The sequence below is a fragment of the Pelobates fuscus genome, chromosome 2, assembly GCF_036172605.1.
Source record: "Pelobates fuscus isolate aPelFus1 chromosome 2, aPelFus1.pri, whole genome shotgun sequence".
Taxonomy (NCBI): domain Eukaryota; kingdom Metazoa; phylum Chordata; class Amphibia; order Anura; family Pelobatidae; genus Pelobates; species Pelobates fuscus.
The window spans coordinates 88085689-88107331 of NC_086318.1; the positions used below are offsets into that span (position 1 = coordinate 88085689).

Here is a 21643-nt window from a genome sequence, read left to right on the forward strand (position 1 = left end):
GACCGGGGCAGTCACTTCTTCCCAGCTATCTGATGTCATCACAGGGGGCCCGGTCGCGCTGTTAAAGCTCCCAGTGCTGACAGGGCGCCCTGAAAATCCATAGGGTGGACCTAACAGCATGGGCCAACCCGGCGGTTTGTATACAATTCAACGCTGTATACAATTCATATTAGCCAATACAATAAGGCTTGTATCAGTTTAAATATGCTATGTGATGAATGTCTCTGCACTTTGGGGATAAACTACATATCCCATAATCTCCTGCTGAATAGGGAATCATGGGATAAGATGTGACATTCCTGATTGGAGCATTTCATCCTGGCATGAGAGAGTTTTTCTGCATTTGTAGGCAGGTCCACTAAGTGAGGATTTGGCTGAGGATTTGTAGGTTTTTATTTAAAATTAAATTGCACAATAAATGTAACATTATTTTAGATAGACTCCATAAAAGGGATAATATTTGGTTCAGGTTGGGGATATTTTTTTTTTATTTTTTTTTTTTAGATAGCACTGCTGTATACAAATTATCAGTAAAAAAAAAGAATTTAAAAAAAATTAAATATTAGGAAAAAAAAAAGAATTTTCTGCCTTTGTGTTTTATTCACCCCGGATTATGATACACAGAGTAAAACAGGAGTTGGACCGGTAGAAAGATGTCCAAAATTCCTCTCATCCTGTTGAGCAAACTATTCAATTAAGGTATTAATGAGATGTACTATTGTTTAACACCTAATGTACTTTTTATTATTTCCGTAATAGAGGAAAAAAAATAATATTATATATTGCACACAAAAAAATACAATATTCAAAAAGAAGATTATTCAACAGTTTTTTTTTATTACGAAATCTCAAAACAATGTTTCCATAACTCATTCTGAGCTCAAATTACACGCCCTGGAGAGAACAGATGTGCATGGGCAGATTTTATCCATTATAACGTATTTAAATTCTAATGAAAATACTGTATAGATATGTTTTCGATAATATATTATATAAATAATCCATATAAATAGTTTGATTTCTTTTGCAGTTTTCAAGAGCTTTACATAATAAGGTGTGCCCATGCCATTTGATTTGGAGTCATTTCATACCATATACCAATAGTGATAAGCCCCAACATGATGTGCCCTATATGCCACCGTGTTTCGCAGCCTCGTAGGAAACGTATTTCACAAATATCTTCAATTCAAATATTACCATCCGCAGGACGATCATTTTCAGAGGAAAAAAAAAAAAAAGTGTATTCTTTTAGATATACTCCATAATTGCACAGATATACATATATTCAAACATACATACATATGATGCAGGGAAAAAAAAAATATAGCTCTTCTCTAGCATGCAGTATACAGGTCACCAAGAAGTGGGGAGTAATTTAATAATGATGAAAAACGTACACTAATATTCCTTTTATGCCTAATACCGCCCTCTGAAGAATTCTGTTCTTTGTGATTTTATTTATATAAACCTTGATGAAAATTATGATTTTTTTTTTTATAGAATATCAAGTCCCAAAGGAACACTTTGACTATTAAACAATGTGGATTTGGCAGCATTTTAACCCACACTGTATTGGTGCTTGTTGAAGTATTGGTATTGGCAAGTCCATTTTATATATTGGCAGATTTTTTTTCTCTGAGACGGAGTTTGGACCTGCACTTTACAAGACAATGTGTGTGCTATGTCTGGCATTTAGAAGGCCTAGTGTGAGTTGGGGTTTCATCTAACTTTGTTCTAAGTACCAAGGACAATGGAACTCAGAAGAAGACCTTGCACCAGCAATTAGAGGTTTATTGGTCATGTAAGATGTATAAAACAGTTTTGGTTTATGTGGTTACTTCATGCCATGACAACACAAATTGGTCTGATATCCATGATGCTAAAACAGTGAGAACGTAAGTTTTCACTCTTGTGTTCCGACTGTTTACAATGAACTAACAGTGTTACTCACTAACGCAAGATAGCAAAGTGAATTTCAAATTTTAGGTGAACGTAGCCAAACAGAAAAAACATCTTACTGTGATATATTTCTAATCACGAACGGAGCAGCAGAGACTTGGCAACAGTTAACACTTTAACGTCTATCCAGTTTGCTGTAGGATGGCAAAATATCCTTACATTCAAAAAAATATCGGAGTGACAAAAATACTTTCATTCTGTAATTGTCCACTTCAGAAGCACACTACTGACAATTTGCTCAGTGGTATAATCAGTATTAGCTCACTCATGCGCTTTGTATCATAATAAAAGCCCATCTAAATATATACTTAGCAAGAGTTATTTTATATCAAACCATCATTTTGAAGTCTCCAATATTAACCATAGTGCTGTAATGACTTTATTGATCAGGAAACAAAACTTGGATCATTCAGAAGCACCTACGTATAATAATTTATGGTAGACTTTTAGAGACGGAAAAACAATTCAAGCCAGTCTAAGTTAGACAACATGTTACTCTCTTTAGGCCTACATTTTGTGCCGATTCGCCACACCATGTATTTGAAAAGTAGAAAGTCAATTCTATAAACTCTGGTTACTGCACCTATGGCAGTAGTAAACCTTTCAATTGAATCATGTAAAGATGAGAGACTTGTGTTCAGGGATTCCATATTTTTCCTTATTCTCTTCAAACAGCTCTTGCAGGGCACTGAGGTACCGCTTATGAAGAGCTTCAATGTCCTCCTCTGTTGGGTTTGACACCTGAGTCACTGGAATGGGCCTGCCAACTGAACAACACACATACAAAATACCAACATGTTAGATCAGTAGACTGCGTCATAAGAACATTTTACCTACCTTAAATATATGTATTACTATTGCCTAAAGTACATTTTGGGTTTTTGTAATTGTATTAGTAAAAAAAAGAATCCAGTTTGTAAACATTATATTCTGTAAAAACAAACCCAACTAAAATGTCTCCCTGTCCTTATTCCAAGGTGGATAAACATAAATTAAATTAGAAGGTACTCCAGAAAATTAATATCTACCTACCAATGACTGAAGAATGAAGGGTCAAATGCAGCCAAAGGGATTTTATCATTTTGGTGTTTTATGGGACACAACTTCATGTCATGTTTTCATACTTGAAAACGAGAGAAATCTCAAGGTATCCTTTCTGGTAAAATATTATATACACATATATCCAAAATCTGGCACTCTCCCCAAACAAATCAATATATGCATTATTGTATTTTAAATTAGAGCTCATAATCAGGGAAGCACATTGCGATTATTTTGAGGACAAAAGAAGCTAAATCATGAGACACTGTACAAAATACATATTTCTAATTTAAAATAACCAGGATCTCATGAAACAAGTTACCGTAGTTATGCTTGCTCAAAGAACTTGAATATTAATAGTAATGCTGGATATTGAGCTTTACAGATAATGAGAAATAAAAAGGTTTTGTTCGGCAGATTACTGTAAGAAAAGATCAAAATACATACAGAGAGCTGGACAAAATTGTACGCCATTCTATAATCATATACACCTGTAAGAGCTCCATCTACTGTCCAGTCTTAAAAAGTGTGTTTTACAATTTATACACACACAAAATAGACCCTGCATTCAAATTAATTTTAGGTGAAGAATAATTGCCTGGCTGCATCTGTGTAAATACATATACAAAAAAAAAAAAAAAAGAGTACATATTATATAACCATTTTAGTAACATTGTTGCTTTCTGCACTTACCCACAGTATGAATTGGCATCCTGTATGGCACTACACCAAAATTGTACTGGAATACCCCCCGGGCATGAAAAAGTGGCATAGCAAAACCCATGATTTTTTGCATTCTTTCTTGAATTTCCCGAAGCCATGAACCTTTGGGATTAGATACCTGGTGATACAGCTCATTCTCCCCAAATGAAAAGATTGGGACAAGGTGGGCACTGAAAAAGCATATAGAGGTGATCAAAAAAAAAAACAAAAAAAAACATCTTTTTATGTCAGTCTTTGAATGCTACCCCTAAACATTGGAAGGATTTGGATTTCAGGGGATCTAATTTGTAGCCATCATTTTGTAGCCTAAAACATGCAGATAAATGGTCACTATAGAGCTAGGAACTTATGATATTAATGACTATGTGGGCTGAACCAATACCTACTTATTAAAAAGTGCTACATTACATAAACCCAATACTAGTATCTGAACAGTTGCCGCTAGCAAGATTAAATACTAAGCCCATCACCTAGGAAACAGACACTGCCTGATTGCTATCAATATAATGGGAACGCACCCCCGTTTCATTGCGATTTTAATGAATCCTTTCCGCTTCAGAATGTGGAGAGTGAGATTTCCAGGATGTGCGTCCAAGGACTCTTCTGCTCCCCCAATCACTATAACCGCAGCACTGCCGCCATTCTCTTTGCTAAGCACATAATTGACGCTCTTCTTAGAGGCAGAAACCAAACCTTGTATCAACATAGGAAAAGCATATTAGTCAAGAGCCATCATGATTATATTAACTGTATGGTGCATTCCAGGAAATAGGGGACATTCTAGGAAATCCTACCAGAAAGTATATTGTTTGGAATTGGAGGCAAAGAACAACAATGTACAAAACCAGCTCATTGAGCTCATTGGGAGGTAAGGTTCTTTCCAGCCAACTATTGATAGAAACCAGGGTGTAAACTGCCTGTCAAAAATACAGGTAAAAAAAAAAAACACAAACACAACAAACAACCCAGTTCCAGGTTAACTTATATATACTGTCTTTGTCAAGGAAAGCATTGAAATTTATTTTCCACACCTCCATTACTAAAATATTCACTTGCAAAACTGTCACTGTTAAAAAAAATAAAAATAATAAAAAAAAAGCCACAAAAGGGACAATTTTATCAAGGCCATGAGCTGAATAAGGAACAATCCACATGAATATCTGTAGAATGTTTCTCTACATTTTGCACAGAGTAGTACCTGTTTGTGCTGATACATCGTCCCCATAACGTCGTAGCGATTCTATTATAGTCATAACAGAACAGCCATGAGAGCACAGTATCATATCACAGTTTGTAGTGGCATTTATCATACAAAAAGGGACATACTGATGTAGATTGCATGTATATGGAGGTTATGCAGTCCGTCGTTAAATTTCACTGCATTTCTTAGCCATGTAACAAATATAGTGCAAGCAAAGCACTGCATACCACCACACTCATTTTACAAACATTTTAAAGACTATTTTCATAGCCATTATTGGCTGCAATTCCCAGTGATTCTGTGAATTACAGGATTTAGGATTTCCTTATTGAGTGCCGTACAGGAACTTGCTGCAAGACTGATAGCAGGACAAGGAAGTGGGACACTCTTTCCACTCACAGTCACTCTACATTCAGTTAAAACTGAATATTAAAGCGGCACTAAAACCATACACATTATATATATATATATATATATATATATATATATATATATATAATATGTTGTTGTTTTTTTAAATAAATAATAGAAAGTTAGACTGTGTTTTAGTGGGGGAAATAAAGCAATTTCAGGGTTCTTTGGACCACTTTATTAGATTTGGATTTAAAAGTTCTAATTTCAAGCAGTGTGTTTCCATATCGCAACTCTGTTAATTTCAATGATGTCTACTGGTTTTTCCTCAGTTGCTTGTTTGAAATGAAGTCTTCGCTCAATTCACAAAAGATTAATTTAGTAGGTTGGGGTTCTGACGTTCTGTATTTAGCATAAGGCTTCTGTTGTTGACTGGACCAACTACACAACGATTTTTACAGTAAACATTCTACCTCCAATAATAAACAATAATTGTAAATGTGATTACTAGTGTGTCTGATACAATCTGACCTCTACAGTACAAGGTTGTGTTAAATATTTTTTTTGCCAGTGATGTCAGCAATCACAAGGTTACAATTCCTGTCTCTTACCAACACTCATGGCGTACTCCCGAAAGAAAGGACAACGGAACCAGAAAGGAAGGATATGCAAGTAAGGGGTCAGGCCAGGGAACAACTCTGAAAAGCCGGTGTAATTAGTACAGAAGTTTGAAAAGGCACCAGCAACCAAGACCCCGTGAGGATGGAATCCCAAGAGGTAGTTGTACTGTGGATCCAAATCAGCAGTCTTCACAAGCTGGCAACAGAACGGAACAAATAATTATATTTAACTATATAAAAACAGCCTTTATTGCACAGACCTGATAAAAAGTATGAAATAAGACAACTTAAAAAAAAAAATATGCTACAAACTGGTTTCTCAAAAGGAATAAGCAAGTGAGTTTTGGACCAGTCAAATATATCTTAGACCAGGGATAAACAACCTTTGGCACCCCAGATGTTGTGGACTACCTCTCCCTTGATGCTTTGCCAGCAATATGATTGCAAGAGCTTTATGGGCGATGTAGTCCAAAACATCTAGAGTACCGAAGGTTGCCTACCCTTGTCTTAGACTATGGTCCAGAGACTACCCTGCTCGCACTCTCCGCTCAGCTGGAGATTGACAAAATCTGATGACGGAAGCTCTGTCTTTTATTATCTTAAACTTTGGCCATAAGACAAAGTAGTCACTAATTTGTCTTACATATTTCACTGCATTCAAGAAGGCAGTCAGCAGGAGTATTTTATAAATATTATTTATTTTTTAAATACATAGTGACACGGTGGTGACAGAGTTGATTCCATTTTTTTGAAGCTATAACAGGACGGATAATAATATGTAATCCAGTGTGGGTAAATAACTTCCCTGCACAGAATGTGCGGATATTCTATTTTTACTTACCAGTCCAAAGAGACAGTAAAAAAGCAAGTGGCATTGACTCGAAGTGTTATTGTTTTAATCTAATGATGTCAAATCTATATGTGCTTGATAGGCCTTTCAAAAAAAGACTTTAACTTTCTATTAAATGGCCGCTTATAGGTATCTAGACTACTTCATCTGAATGATCACTTAGAGGGCCTGTTACATAACATTCAACATCCTCATGAAATTCAGCTTCAATGTTTCTCTATGAGAAGCATTTGACTCTATGAGTGCAGTGCTTGCCGTGGTTGTGCCTCTTATCCTCGAGGTTCCTCTATAAGAAGCATTGGGTTGGATGAGAAGACAACGAGGAGACTGTGTGTGGTATGAAGTCACCAGAGGCAGAGCAGGTGGCTGCACAGACCGAGTGTCGGTGCTAGGAAAAAAAACACGAGTACTATCCTTTTACCCACTTATTTAAAAAGAAAAAAAATTAATTTAAGGGAACCTGAATCTAAATAGAGAGAAGAACACAATGGAATTTGGAAAACATTTTTATTTTTAAGCACATTGTGCCACAATAACTGTCGTAACTGTACTGTTCAAGTACATAAAATTATATAGTGTAAGCTCTGAGCCAAGCTCCTAACTCCAGGGTTGCCATGAGTGTTTTCATTTTTACATTTTCTTTTTTCAGAGTCCCATAACACATTTATCATGGCAATAACAATTTATTGTGCAAGTAATAGCTAAATCCAAAAAGGCTGTAACATTAAGTAATCATAAAATGCAGTAAATCCATTACTATAAATTGCAACACTTACCTTAATTGGGAAATAATCTTTAAAGAACCTCCATACACTCCAGTTGCGAACCCATTGGACTCTGCGGCCCCCAGCCTGGGGAGTCTCCCAGTCGAGGTAGAGCCAAAGAACATACAGAGAAACAAACAGCCAAAATCTTGTTAGGACCAGCATGATGAAGATCCCCACACAGCATTGTGCTACGGAAAAAGAGCAGGAGGACAATTAGAACTGAAAAAGGATAAAATATCATTGACTTCCATGTGGACAGCAGCTTTAATTAGACCAGTGGTCTAAAACAATAAAGCTATTTACAGATAAAAAATAAATAAAACCACACCAAAACACAGGATGAAAGTGCCAATTAAAAATGTAACTAACGGGCCTGGTGTCCTGTGATAGACATCTGCTGACACTGGGAAACATACTTAATACAGATGTTTTGCAGCTGGTGGAGGATCTGAAGTGGTTTATAAAGAATAGCTTTAGCCAATACATTATATTATTCAATAAAAGTATAGATTTAAAAATGGTTTTAAAAACACTTTTCACCTCAAGTGCTGTTTATGCAGGGCACAGGTGAGCTCTGTCACAGACCCGAGTAACATTCCTGAAGTTCTAATTGGTCTTCACTCTAGAGTAGAATTCACATGGAAAATCACCCGCTTTGTGGGTGGTTCATAAGTCATAACATAATGATAAAAAGTACTAAGATGGGTTTTTATTAGTTTTAATGCTTCGCACTACTTGAAAGTGAAGTATGGATCAAGGTCACCTCCATTGTGCCTGCAAAGCATTGCTTGGAAGTGTTAAAATGATCTGAGGCTGGTGTCAACAAATAATTCATGGACAAAGTGTTCCGTCTATTTATAACTTTGTTTAGTGTATTTGAGATTGTAGGTTGAGGAGTAAAATTAATGTCAACTTGTGCAAGTACAAACATTGTTGCCAACAAGTGTTGGGTGAAAATGCGGTGCCATTCTCTTTCTATAGTGTTAATAGAAAATTGCAAAATCCTCTCTTCAAATATTTCCCTAATAACTTAAGTTTCAGAAAAGCAGTTTAATAAATGAAAACATCTTACCTAGAAGCAAAAAGCTGAACACCCATTGTAAAACGGCCGCAGTCTGCAGCCTCCGAGCAAATGGGATATTAAGAGGAGCAAATTCAACCTTCATACTGTTTCTTCTACCTCCTTCATAGGAATGCCCTACAATTGCCAAGTCTACAGCCGCCTGCCAAAACAGAAAATTACTTCATTACAAAGTCTGTCCGGGAAGTGCAGATTTTTCAAAACTGTTCCTACAAGGGGAGTAAATATTATTAAATGGTCACATATAAGATTCAGTCAGACTCCGGACTAGAGAAGAAAGGAACTTTCATAAAGTTCTAAATAAAACCTGGAAACTAGATTTGTTGGCAGCTCTAAGATTTTATGATAAAATGGCCATTCATTGCAAGAGTCATTGCTTCAACAAACAGTACAGTTAACACTTCAGTGGTACAAAAGGCCTTGCACGAAAACAACACTTGTTATAAATGTAAGCAACCTTTTTTTTTTTTATCTCCAAAGCGTATTCTCTGAGGAGGGGTCTCAATGTGCAAACAGGTTTAATAAGCTGCTTCTAATTAATAGTTTAAAACACTTCAAGTCATTTTATGGGTTCCATTTTGCAATAAGGAGATAAGTGGTGGTTCGGTCTGGTTGACAGAATTTTATTTTTTTTAACACATAAGGACTGGATTCAATGCTTCTCAATAAGAATTGCTGGTGTGTTGCTACAATTGCTGCACATGTGCTGTGCCTCCCAGTGCTTTCCGTTTGTAATGAGAATTGATAATGAGGGTTGGCTGGATGATTATCACTGTTTGATGATCTCCTAGATGCAGAGCATATCTGCAGCGCAAAGACTGTCTTGACATGGGATTTAGGGACTTAGCCAACCTCCAATGCAAGAAAAAAAAATAAAGTATTTATTTCTAACGTAGAAGTGTTCTGTTAAAAAAAGACACTTTAAGCAACATAGTTATCTGTGCTTCATACATAGGTCAAGGTGTGAGGAGCAGAATAAATGCCCATCTTGACGGTCTATAAACCACTTTCCAACATAAAAACAAAAATACTAATGTGAAAGAAAAATCATATGTGCTTTATTTGAAGGGAAGTGTATTTCCAAAAAAATTCACACCCACTGCCAGACAATATATAACAAATATTTATCAGGACTTAACCAGGGCTGGTCCACACCTGTGTTTACAGATATGTAAGAGTATAGACACAATGTCCCAAATCAGATGCTCATATTGTTAATCAATTAAAAACATTTCTTAATTGTTTTCATATACAAATATTCCATTCTTTCGCTGCAAAACCGTTTATTGGCACTTAGACACAGAATTATGAAGGACTCCATACATTGCAACCAACGCATTTCGTTTAAATGAATGTACTTCCTTTGGTTATGTGAAATGCGTTGATTGAGTCTACTTTAGACTCTTTGAAAAGAATGGAATATTTTTAAATCTAAACAATAAAGAAGAATGTTTTTAATGGATTAGCAAGAGTAAGAGTGCCCGATTTGGGACATGGAATGTAAATCAGGACAGGGATGGGCAGTCATAAAGCAGTAAGGCTTGTGCCTCCATCTGTATCTCTGGCACCATCCAAAAGGGACAGAGCCACTCAAAAAGGTTGCACCTGAAAAAGAGACATGCTAGCCCGAAATAAATGTATGCTGGCAGACTGCTAGTCTTGCAGGTGGACACATTACAGGCTGAGCATCCACAGAGAGCTGTTACAGCGGTCTATACATGGTTCTACTGCTCATAGTGTAGCTCACTCTGTTTTGTAGGGACCGTTCCAATGGTGGAATGGAGGAATAGTAGCTTATAATCAGTACTAACCCACTGTGTTCCAGGCAGTTGTGAGGCCTGTATTAAAAAATACCATACACAGTCTTGTACGGCATAGCCCTCTAACCAATTCCCAAGAGTCTTCTATTAAATGGGATGTTAGTTAGACAGCTTGCGCAGTAATGATATGCATGATCATTAGTAGTTTCATTAATAAAAAAAAAATAAAATAAAAAAATGATGTTGAAACGGTTTCACAGACAACGGGAAGACAGCATCCAAAAACTCATGAGACCAGCTTAAAGGTATACTATAGAATAGTATATGTGGAACTGCACTCACTCCCACAAATCTGAGCCAGGGTGCTTGCTAAGCCGGAATCAAACACCAGATTTCCAAACATTAGTAAAATAATAGGGGTCCAGGCACTCCTTGGTTCAAGACAGGCACTTTATTAAGAACCACAACAGCAACGTTTCGACCCCAAAAGGTCTTTGTCTTTTGGGGTTGAAACATTGCTGTGGTGGTTCTCAATAAAGTGCCTGTCTTGAACCAAGAAGTGCCTGGACCCCTATTATTTTACTAAAGGGACACTATAGGCACCCACACCACTTCAGCTCATTGAAGAGGTCTAGGTTCAAGGTGGACCCTGGGACCCAGACCTTGAGCTGTGTAAATGGCCCTCAAAAAATGGGGGGGGGGGGGGAAGGACCCGGGTGCAGGCGCTGGGTCCAGAAGCTGGTGAGCTCCCTCAGCATTGTTCACCAGTAGTCTGGTAATTTTTCCTAGAATCCCATGCTTTCAACTGTAAAACCAACTGTATCCTTTTGGTTGCTATGCCAACTCCTCAGGGCAGCAGTCATGCCCCCCCCTCCCTATTCGCTCCGGGGGTTGGCCTGGACCACTGCACCCAGACCACTTTATTGAAATGTAGTAATCTGGGTGATTTTAGTGGTCCTTTCACGATTTTAGCTTTAAACTTCACAAATTACAATTCAGAGTTTGCACATAGACAGCAGACATATTGTTTGAAATAGACATGCTTACACAAACCAACCACTAATGCAACATCATATCTAAATTATATTAATAAAGCGACATTGTATCCCAAAACAGCTATATTTACAGCTGGGCTATTTTAGTCTGAACTTTTCCTTTTAGACTACCACAATTCAGCATTTAGTGGACAACCCTGCAAGTGTGACCTGGCACAGGAAGGCACACCATGCCAGACAGAATTAGACACCTTCTTAGAGTAGTTCTCTAACTCACCATTTAATTGGTTGGCACACCTGTACTGGGGCAGTCCCATACACTAACCTCATTAGCAGCATTCCCTGCTCAGATCTGTCTGTAGTCTGTCTGTCTGACTCACCCCTCTGTGATTTAGTGAAAGGTCCTCTTCCTTCCCTTTAACTTAGAGCTAAAACTTTTTACTCCTTCCTGAGAGCTGACACAAGACACCATGGGCGGTGCTGTTGATTACTAAATACTGAGTGCTGACTGAGCCTTGCTTTAACCCCTCGTGCCCCACAGATGGAAAAACCACAGATCATTTCAACACAGCAGTCATTTCACAAAGCTTTCCTAGAAGAGGAGTCTACAGCACATTGGCATCTTAAACTTTCCCCTATAAAACCAGTTACATGTGCAATTTCTATTTGCCAAATTCTGTGTACAAAAGTGAAGAATTTAATTACTGTTGGGGTTATTTATTAAAGAGTAAGCTGTAGAGAAGTCTAAGTGAATTATTATTATAATTATTGGTATTTATATAGCTTTACAATATTATGAAAGGTAGACATTTACAATACATGAGACAATTACACAGGGACACAGGAACAATAGGTAGATGAGGGCCCTGCTCAAACGAGCTTACAGTCTAGATGAGATGGGGTACAAATACACCACCAAACAAGGTGGAAAAGTAGCAGCGCTGGAGGTGAGAGTGGAGTGTGGCTCTTTAGGAGAGCAAGAGACAGACTTGGGTAAGTATAGATAAGTCACTCTGGGAGTCCATAAGCATTTCTGAACAGATGTGCTTTGAGGGACTTCTTAAACAATTTAAGACTAGGGGAGAGTCTGATGGGGTAGGCAGGCTGTTCCAAAAGAAGGAAGCTGCCCGTGAGAAGTCCTGCAAGCGCAAGTTAGCAGTAATTATACATGTGCAATTAGTTTCGTTCCGAAAGTACATTCGGAAAAATTTCAGGCAAATCGGACATTCGGTTGCTTCCGAATGTCCAGAGTTCGAATTGCTGAATTTCCGAAGTGCCGAACCGAATTGCCGAAGTTCCGAAGTGCTTTAAGGTTAGGTTTAGGGGTTAGGGTTCGAATTACGGAAGTACCAAAGTGATTTAGATTTCTGAAAAGTGGCAAAACAAGTGGTTAGGGTTAGGGTTTAGGGTTGAGGTTAGGGGCAAAAAAAGTGGTTAAGGTTAGGTTTAGGGGTTAGGGTTCAAATTACCGAAGTTCCGAAGTGCTTTAGATTTCTGAAAAGTGGCAAAACAAGTGGTTAGGGTTTAAGGTTGGGGTTAGGGTTAGGGGCAAAACAAGTGGTTAGGGTAAGGTTTAGGGGTTAGGGTCCAAATTGCTGAAATTCCTAATTGCTGAAGTCCGAACTGAACTGAATGCCATTGTTCTGAATTGCAGAAGCAGACAAATTTTTTTACTTACCCGAATTTCCGAACCGAACCAAATTTTTGCCCATTCACATCCCTAGCAGTAAGGGTGCGAGCAGCAGACAGGAGAAGGTCACCGGCATAGTGGAGAGACCAAGAAGTTTTAAATTTTATTCCAGACAGGAGACTCATATTACTTCCTTTATGACTCCAAATAGCACAAACATTAAAATCAACCAAACTTGACAGAGTTTAAAATATATGAAAACTACCTGATTTTATGGAACACTAATATCAGCCAATCAGAATCAGTCCCAGCTTATTTCTGCGACTGTGTCCCTGTTCGAAAACTGTTGCCAGTGGCCATTTTGTCCTTACGGCAATATTTTTTTTTTTTATTTTTTTTTGTAAATATGTTTTTATTTAGTATTTTCAATATCAAATTGTACCAGTATACATAGTATTGTATAGACATGCCGTTGGTGGTGACACGCAGGTCGCCGTCTGGCACTTGTGTAAGCAATATTCGAGCAAGTAGGTAGAGGTGACACGCAGGTCACGTCACGGCTTTATAGGAAAAATGTATGAGCAATCAGGTAATGGTGACTCGCAGGTCACAGCCTAGCATTTCTAGAAGCATTTTATGGACATGTAAACGAGGTAGGTGTATAGGTCCCTGCACAATATGCGTATAATTTCTCCACCTGCACAGTTCAGCCTCGGCCCAGGGGAACGAGCGCAGCCCGAGCGGCGGCGGCTCTGATCAGGGCACCCTAGGTTTGTATTGCATCCTATATATGCCGGCCTCCCCTGCTGCGCCCGTCCCCATGCGCCGGTTGTGTTCTCGTGTACCGTGTCCGTTCGTATGGCTGCGGAGTGTCGGTCAGGTATCCCTCCTGTGAGGTGATCTGGTGTCGTGGCAGAGTGTTCAATCGGTCACAGTGTGGCTCTGCAGGACGTCCAGCCCCCGTTGTCAAGGGTCTGTTTGTGGAGGTGCAGTTACTGTGGTCTCCCCTTAGGGAAGTGAGTATCGTCGTATGAGCTGTTCATGTCCGCTCTGTTGGCGCTCCGGCTGTGAGCCATGCTAATAATCAGTGTGTGTGTGCCTGAGGGTAGGGGGGAATCGGGGATGGCTTGTCAGGGAGGGTAGGGGAAGGGTGCGTCTGCGTCCAAGTCCCTTCTGTCTGGGTCTGTCCTGTGGGTGTCCGGTCTTTTCGTCTTCTCGGTGTGTCATTATGGGTCGTGTTGAAGTCTGGTCGCAAAGTCCGCCCTTGTGGTGGTCAGTATCCATTGGGTCCATATTTCCATATACCTGGTCGTTGTGTTTGATGTAGTCATAATGGGTTCCTCTATAGCCCTAAGCTCCTCCATTTGAGAGAACCAGGATGTTAGCGGAGGTGTCATTTGCCGTTTCCAGAATTGGGGTATTACCTGCTTGGCAGTATTTAGAATTCTGATGGTCAGTGAGTGTTTGTAGCGTGTTCTTGGGGTCTGTGTGTGGTGAAGGAGCATGTGTTCTGGAAGGAAGGGGGGTGGTGTGTCGGTGAAGGTTTTCAGGATGTTGTGTATGCCCCGCCAGAAGGGCTGCACCAGTTCACAATCCCACCAGAGGTGGAGTGCAGTGCCGGTCTCCCTATTGCACCTCCAACAGAGGTCTGTATGTTCAGGGTCCATGGCATGCAGTACCATTGGGGTATGGTACCAGTTCGTTAGCAGCTTAAACGCTGTCTCTTGGGTTTTGCTGAAGACTGAACAGTGGTGTGTCAAGTAGCACATCTGTTCCCAGTCTTCCTCCGTGAAAGTCTTCCCTAATGTTCGTTCCCATTTCCCCATGAATTTAGGAGTCTCCCCAGGTGTTTCCCTTTGTAGCATGGCGTATATGTGTGAGATCCCGTGAGGTTGCGGGTCCGGCTCCATACATAGCCTCTCAAATGTGGTGGGGTCGCGTTTCCTTGCCATGCCCTCAGGGAGGGTGTGCACAAAACTCCGAAGCTGTCTGTGTTTAAGGTGGTGTAAGAGGGTGGGGGCGGTCCCTTCCAGTAAGGTCGGGAGTGTCTTGCATTCCGTCCCCGCCAGGAAGTGGTGTAGTCTTGGGATTTTATGTCTGAGTAGGTCCCTGAACACGTTGGGGTCAAGCCCCGGGGGGAAGCTGTTGTTGTGTGTGAGTGGGAGCAGGGGAGACGGGAACGGGGCCAGTCCACTTCTCTTCGCTACTCTCTCCCACACCCTCAGTGTTGCGGTCGTGTATGGCGTGCCCAGCCCTCCATAACCCCCTCTCCCTGTCCACGGGACCGTGGACAGTGGTGTCCCCGTGTCCGTCTCCTCCGCCTCCTTCCATCGCTTGTGAACACTCTCTTTTGTCCACTCCATGACTCGTTGGAGATGACATGCGTCATGGTATAGGGCGAAGTCCGGTATGGCTAAGCCCCCCCTGTCTTTTGGCAATGTCAGTGTAGTTAGTTTGACCCTTGGCCGTTTGCGGTCCCATATGTATTTCCCGATGTCTTGTCTCAGGGTTCGGAAGAATGAGCTGGGGATGGTGACCGGTATGGCTTGCATAAGATATAGCAGGCGCGGGAGAAGGTTCATCTTTATAACTTGAACCCTACCCAGCCATGAGATGTGCGGGTATGCCCATTCAGAAAGGTCTTTCCGGAATCTGTCCAGTAGGGGTGTGAAGTTGTGTTTGAATAGGTCAGTATCCTTCCTTGTTAACCAGGTGCCCAAGTACTGTATGCGGTGTTGTGCCCAATGCAAGGTATGGCTCTGTCTTAGAGGGGAGGCTCTATGTTCCGATAGGTTCATGTTCAGGATGTAAGATTTCGTGTAATTACGGCAATATTTTGAAGGAACACTATAGTCACCTAAATTACTTTAGCTAAATAAAGCAGTTTTAGTGTATAGATCATTCCCCTGCAATTTTACTGATCAATTCACTGTCATTTAGGAGTTAAATCACTTTGTTTCTGTTTATGCAGCCCTAGCCACACCTCCCCTGGCTATGATTGACAGAGCCTGCATGAAAAAACAACTGGTTTCACTTTCAAACAGATGTAATTTACCTTAAATAATTGTATCTCAATCTCTAAATTGAACTTTAATCACATACAGGAGGCTCTTGCATGGTCTAGCAAGCTATTAACATAGCAGGGGATAAGAAAATCTTAATTAAACAGAACTTGCAATAAAGAAAGCCTAAATAGGGCTCTCTTTACAGGAAGTGTTTATGGAAGGCTGTGCAAGTCACATGCAGGGAGGTGTGACTAGGGTTCATAAACAATGGGATTTAACTGGTAAATGGCAGAGGGTTGAGCAGTGAAGCTGCAGGGGCATGTTCTATACACCAAAACTGCTTCATTAAGCTAAAGTTGTTCAGGTGACTATAGTGTCCCTTTAAGTATCACGTGAGCCCGCGGGCGCTCTGCACCTGCCACGCTCGTTTAAATGAGCACAAGGACGGTATTTCAGCTTGCGGGAACATCTGATCGCTCTGCTATACCAGGGATTTACCTGATAGTTGGATGATCAAATGAGCTGAATATTTTCTTAAAGGGGAAATTACTGTTAAGATGGGAAACAAGAGACACACATAGGGGCTGGGGAAAGAAAGAGACACACATAGGGACTGGCGGGAAGAGATACACAGAGGGGCTTGGGGAAGAAAGAGACACACAGAGCGACTGGGGAGAATAGACACACAGAGGGACTAGGGGAAGAAAGAGACACACAGAGAGGATGGTAAAAGAAAGAGACACACAAATAGGCTGGTAGGAGAAAGAGACACAAAAGGGGGCTGGAGGTGAAGAGACAAACAGAGGGGAAGGAGAAAAAGAAACACACAAAGGGGCTGGGGGAGGCACACAAAGTTGGGCATTTTTATTTGGGGGGAGGGGGCATGAAAGTAGCTGGTTTTGCCTAAGGAGTGTCCCTGTACCGTCTCATTGTAAGGTTTGAAACAGTTTTAGTCTGGCTTGAGAGCACAGCATCCTAACCAGGCCAACTATGTCTTTAGAGCAAAGCAGGACTTATGCACAACCACAATTACTGACTGGGAGTGCTCAGCTGACACTCTCAACCAATTAATATAATGTAGCATCTGAAAAGGACCAGATGTAATGGATGTGGCCCAAGTGCCCTACATGACTGTCATGGTACCTTGCGTTGCCCAGGCTGTTAAGCAGTCTGGGGAGGTCCAGGAAGGGGAGAGATACCCTTCCCATGGTCTCTCTCGTATCTCCAACGATTCAAATGCCGGCCGCTGTAACCCCTTTCTCCTGACTATTCTCTGCTCTGTTCTCCCTGACTCGGCTATTGGTTTTTCGCTTCCCTGATTTCTGGCTTCCCTGACTAGGCTTTTTCCGGACCATTCTCTATTCTAATAGCGTATGACCCGGCCATTCTGAGGACCGGTAAACGTTACTTAATCTATTATCATATTATCATATTCCCTGCGTGTTGGGTCACTAGGTAATGTGACAATGACATAGTTAAGTAGTCAAGCCATGTTGTAACAGATTGACATTTTGTAGAGGGAGGGCATGAAGATGGCGGTACACGTGAGGGACAGCCTGAGGTAACTAAGACTCACCTCCCCTGCACCACGCATCCACCAGACCCACAATAGATCTGTCCATTTCAGGAGACTTTGTGAAATATGCAAAGACCCAAAACTGACAGATCCGCCTTAAATTCTGAACAATAAAATCTGGCTAAGAGTTTACAGAAACACTTCATACAAAAGCAGGTTCAGTTCAGTTCAAGTTAGTAGATATACCTACCTAAAAAAACAAACAAACAAAGCAAACAACACATGTACTCAATATTTTTTGCACATGTTTTGAGTGGTATGAAAAAGCTAGCTTACATTAGCCATGAGAGATAAGAGAGAGAGAGAGATAAGGGCAGCTACACCTGGTGGGACTTGTGTGGAGCAATTTAAAGAAACAGTAAGTGTGTATATATGAGCCATTGAGTGCCAGTAAATGGGTGCATTAAAGGAACACTTTAGTGTATATATGAGCCATTGAGTGTGTAAGAGTTAGTGTGTGTGTGTCTGTGTATCTGTGTGTGTGTAAGAGTCAATGTGTGTGTGTGTAAGAGCCAGTGTGGTGTGTGTGTGTCTGTGCATGTGTAAGAGCCAGTGTGAGCATAGGCGTGCGCACAGGGTGTGCCGGGTGTGCCTGGGCACACCCTAATCCCCGTGGCACGCCTATGGATTGAGTCCTGCAGGAACGGAGTTCCTGCACTTTTTTTGAGCAGGAACGCCGTTCCTGCAGGCACTCAGCGCCCCAAATGTCCCCCTTCCTCCCCCTGTCATGGAGGGGAGGGGGGGGCAAGAGGTGATGGACCCCAACACCCCCCCGGTCGGGCGGCTCTCTCCATATCAGCCGCGGCGAGGGAGCTGTGTGCTCTCTGCTCCCTCTCGCCGCGCGCTGTTTGCTGATGCTGGGAGCCGGAATATGACGTCATATTCCGTCTCCCAGCTACAGCAGACAGCCCGCGCGGCGAGAGGAAGCAGAGAGCACACAGCTCCCTCGCCGCGGCTGATATGGAGAGAGCCGCCCGACCCACTGGACCCCAGGGACAAGTCCACGCCAGCACTCCAGGTAGGGAGGCTGGGTGGACATTTTTTAATTAAAAAAAATAATAATGTGTGTGTGTGTGTGTGTGAATGTGTATATGTGTGTGTCTGTGACTGTGTTTGTGAATGTGTGTCTGTGAATGTGTGTGTGTGTGTGTGTCTGTGAACGTGTGTGTGTGTGTCTGTGACTGTGTTTGTGTATGTGAATGTGTGTCTGTGAACGTGTGTGTGTGTCTGTGAACATGTGTGTGTGTCTGTGACTGTGTTTGTGTATGTGAATGTGTGTCTGTGAATGTGTGTGTGTGTGTGTCTGTGAATGTGTGTGTGTGTGTCTGTGAATGTGTCTGTGACTGTGTGTGTGTGAGTGTATCTGTGTATGTGTGTCTGTGAATGTGTATGTGTGTCAGTGTATGTGAATATGTGTGTCTGTGAATGTGTGTGTGTCTATGAATGTATGAGTGTGCGTGTGTGTTTGAGTATGCGTGTCAGTGTGTGTGTGTGTGTGTGTGTATATAATATATATATATATATATATATATATACACACACACACACACATATACATACACACACTGGAGTGTATATTATTTTTTTTGGGGGGTGGGAATCTTGGTTCCCACACTTTATTCCCCAGGACTTTATTCTCCCCTGTCGGCTCACGCAGAACCGGCGCTGAGTGTCGGCTCTGCTCTAAGCCTCCATGGGCCGGCGGGGAGATCAAAGATCTACCTCACCGGCCCACAGCAGCATGAAGGGAGGCAGGAGAGGACCCGGGGAGCTCTAGACAGCAGCTCCGCCAGGTTCCTCTCGCGAGATCTGAGCATTGCCGCGGCAACGCTCAGATCTCACGAGAGTTAAGTCTAGCCCCGCAGGCTAGAGTTCACTCTCCACTGGACCACCAGGGATAGCACATGGCAGCAAGGATCCCCCCTCCCTACATAAGGTAAGAAGGGAGGGGGGGTATTTACTAATCAGCCCCCACCTCCACAATCTGTCCAAACATACAGCACACACACACACATACAGCACCCACACACAAAAAGCACCTACAGACATACAGCACTCTCACACAAAAAGCACAAACACAGCACCCTCACACACACAGCACCCACACACATACAGTACACATACAGCACCCTCACACACACAGTACACTAACCGCACCCTCACAAACACACACAGCACCTTTACAAACACACAACACCCTCACACACAGCACACTAACAACACCCTCAGAAATACACGACACCCACACACATCACACAAACAGCACCCTCACACACACAGCACCATCACACACACATCACACAAACAGCACCCTCACACACACAGCACACTAACAGGACCCTAACAAACACACACACAAACACCCTCACACACAAACAGCACCCTCACAAACACCCTCACCCACATAGCACACTACCAGCACCCTCACACATACACACACACAGCAGCACCCTTACACACACCACCCTCACACAGCACACTAACAGCACACACACACACACACACACACAGCAGTGTATGTATGTGTGTGTGTATATATATATATATATATATATATACATACATACATATACATGCGGCGTGTGATTGTGCTTTAGGGTGCACACCCTAATGCAATAGGCTGCGCACGCCTATGAGTGTGAGTGTGTGTATGTAAGAGCCTGTGTGAGTGTGTGTGTGTGTGTAAGAGCCTGTGTGAGTGTGTGTATCTGTGTGTGTATAAGAGCCAGTGTTAGTATGTGTGTGTAAGAGCCTTTGTAAGTGTGTGTGTGTGTAAGAGCCAGTGTGAGTGTGTAAGACCCAGCATGTGAGTGAGTGAGTGCGTGTGTTCCATTCCTATATATTGATTTTTACACATAAACACACAAACACACAATACAGAGAAGTAAGAAAATGGGGGGAGATGCACAAAGGGGGTTAAGAGACAAAAGGTTGCAAAAGAGAAAGACTTTCAGAAAGTGGATAAAAGACATGAGGGTTAAGAGGTCACAAAATGTGGGATAAATACGCAAAAGCATGAAAAGAATGACAAACATTATAAAAAAAAAAAAAAGTAAACAAAAAGGCGGCAAGATGCACAAAACGGGCAAAAGGATGGGTAAGATTGGCAGAGGTGGGGTTAATAGACACACAGGTGTAGGTGAATTTTAGGGGCAGCAAAATTTTTGCCTGTGCAGACAACATTTTTTGTACCATCCCTGATGGCAGCTGCACTACTTGAGCCTGTGGAGGAACGTGAAGGCACGCATCACCACACCGATGTCAACGTACTCCGCCTTCCATCAGTGTTTCCAGGCAACAAAAGGATCCACTCTGACACTGGTTGCGAGCGGCGGTAGAGTTTTGAGGCTGGAGTCTGTCAGCAGGAGGGAGCACCAAGCAGACCTTCATCAATTGTGAGTGGAGTATCTGCCTGCTTGCATTTTTTTCCCATTGGATTCTACTGTAAGGGGCTGGGCAGGAATTTTGTAGAAGAGGTGACAGGGATTTTGTAGAAGGAGGGACAGGGTTTTTTTAGAAGTTGGGGCAGAGTTATTAGAATGGGGTGACAGGGTTTTTTGTTTATTTTTTAGATTAATTCAATACATGCAGTAGTCGCAATAAAATGTTTAATGTATGTAAGAAAGGGTGTGTTTTTGTTTGTAGGTTGATTTTGTTGAGCTGGTCATTTAAAAGTAGATCATGACACTAAAAAGTGTGGGGATGCATTTCAGTTTACTTATACAGGGAGTGCAGAATTATTAGGCAAGTTGTATTTTTGAGGATTAATTTTATTATTGAACAACAACCATGTTCTCAATGAACCCAAAAAACTCATTAATATCAAAGCTGAATATTTTTGGAAGTAGTTTTTAGTTTGTTTTTAGTTATAGCTATTTTAGGGGGATATCTGTGTGTGCAGGTGACTATTACTGTGCATAATTATTAGGCAACTTAACAAAAAACAAATATATACCCATTTCAATCATTTATTTTTACCAGTGAAACCAATATAACATCTCAACATTCACAAATATACATTTCTGACATTCAAAAACATAACAAAAACAAATCAGTGACCAATATAGCCACCTTTCTTTGCAAG

At 41.3% G+C, this 21643-nt stretch overlaps 1 protein-coding gene across 2 annotated transcripts; it reads right to left on the minus strand.

The window, feature by feature from the left end:
• Positions 1 to 836: 836 nt before the first annotated feature.
• MOGAT1 (monoacylglycerol O-acyltransferase 1) lies at positions 837 to 11786 on the minus strand. 2 transcript variants are annotated; one of them, XM_063442454.1, is made up of 7 exons: positions 11674 to 11786; positions 8585 to 8735; positions 7522 to 7700; positions 5887 to 6091; positions 4242 to 4416; positions 3694 to 3893; positions 837 to 2726 (listed from the first exon to the last, which is right to left on the minus strand). In XM_063442454.1, exons 2-7 carry the CDS (start codon positions 8676 to 8678, stop codon positions 2572 to 2574), a joined length of 1008 nt encoding a protein of 335 aa, XP_063298524.1. In that variant the 5' UTR covers positions 8679 to 8735; positions 11674 to 11786; the 3' UTR covers positions 837 to 2571. The 2 variants fall into 2 exon arrangements, with proteins under 2 accessions (XP_063298524.1, XP_063298525.1); XM_063442455.1 differs by lacking the exons at positions 8585 to 8735; positions 11674 to 11786 and adding an exon at positions 8053 to 8126.
• Positions 11787 to 21643: the final 9857 nt, after the last annotated feature.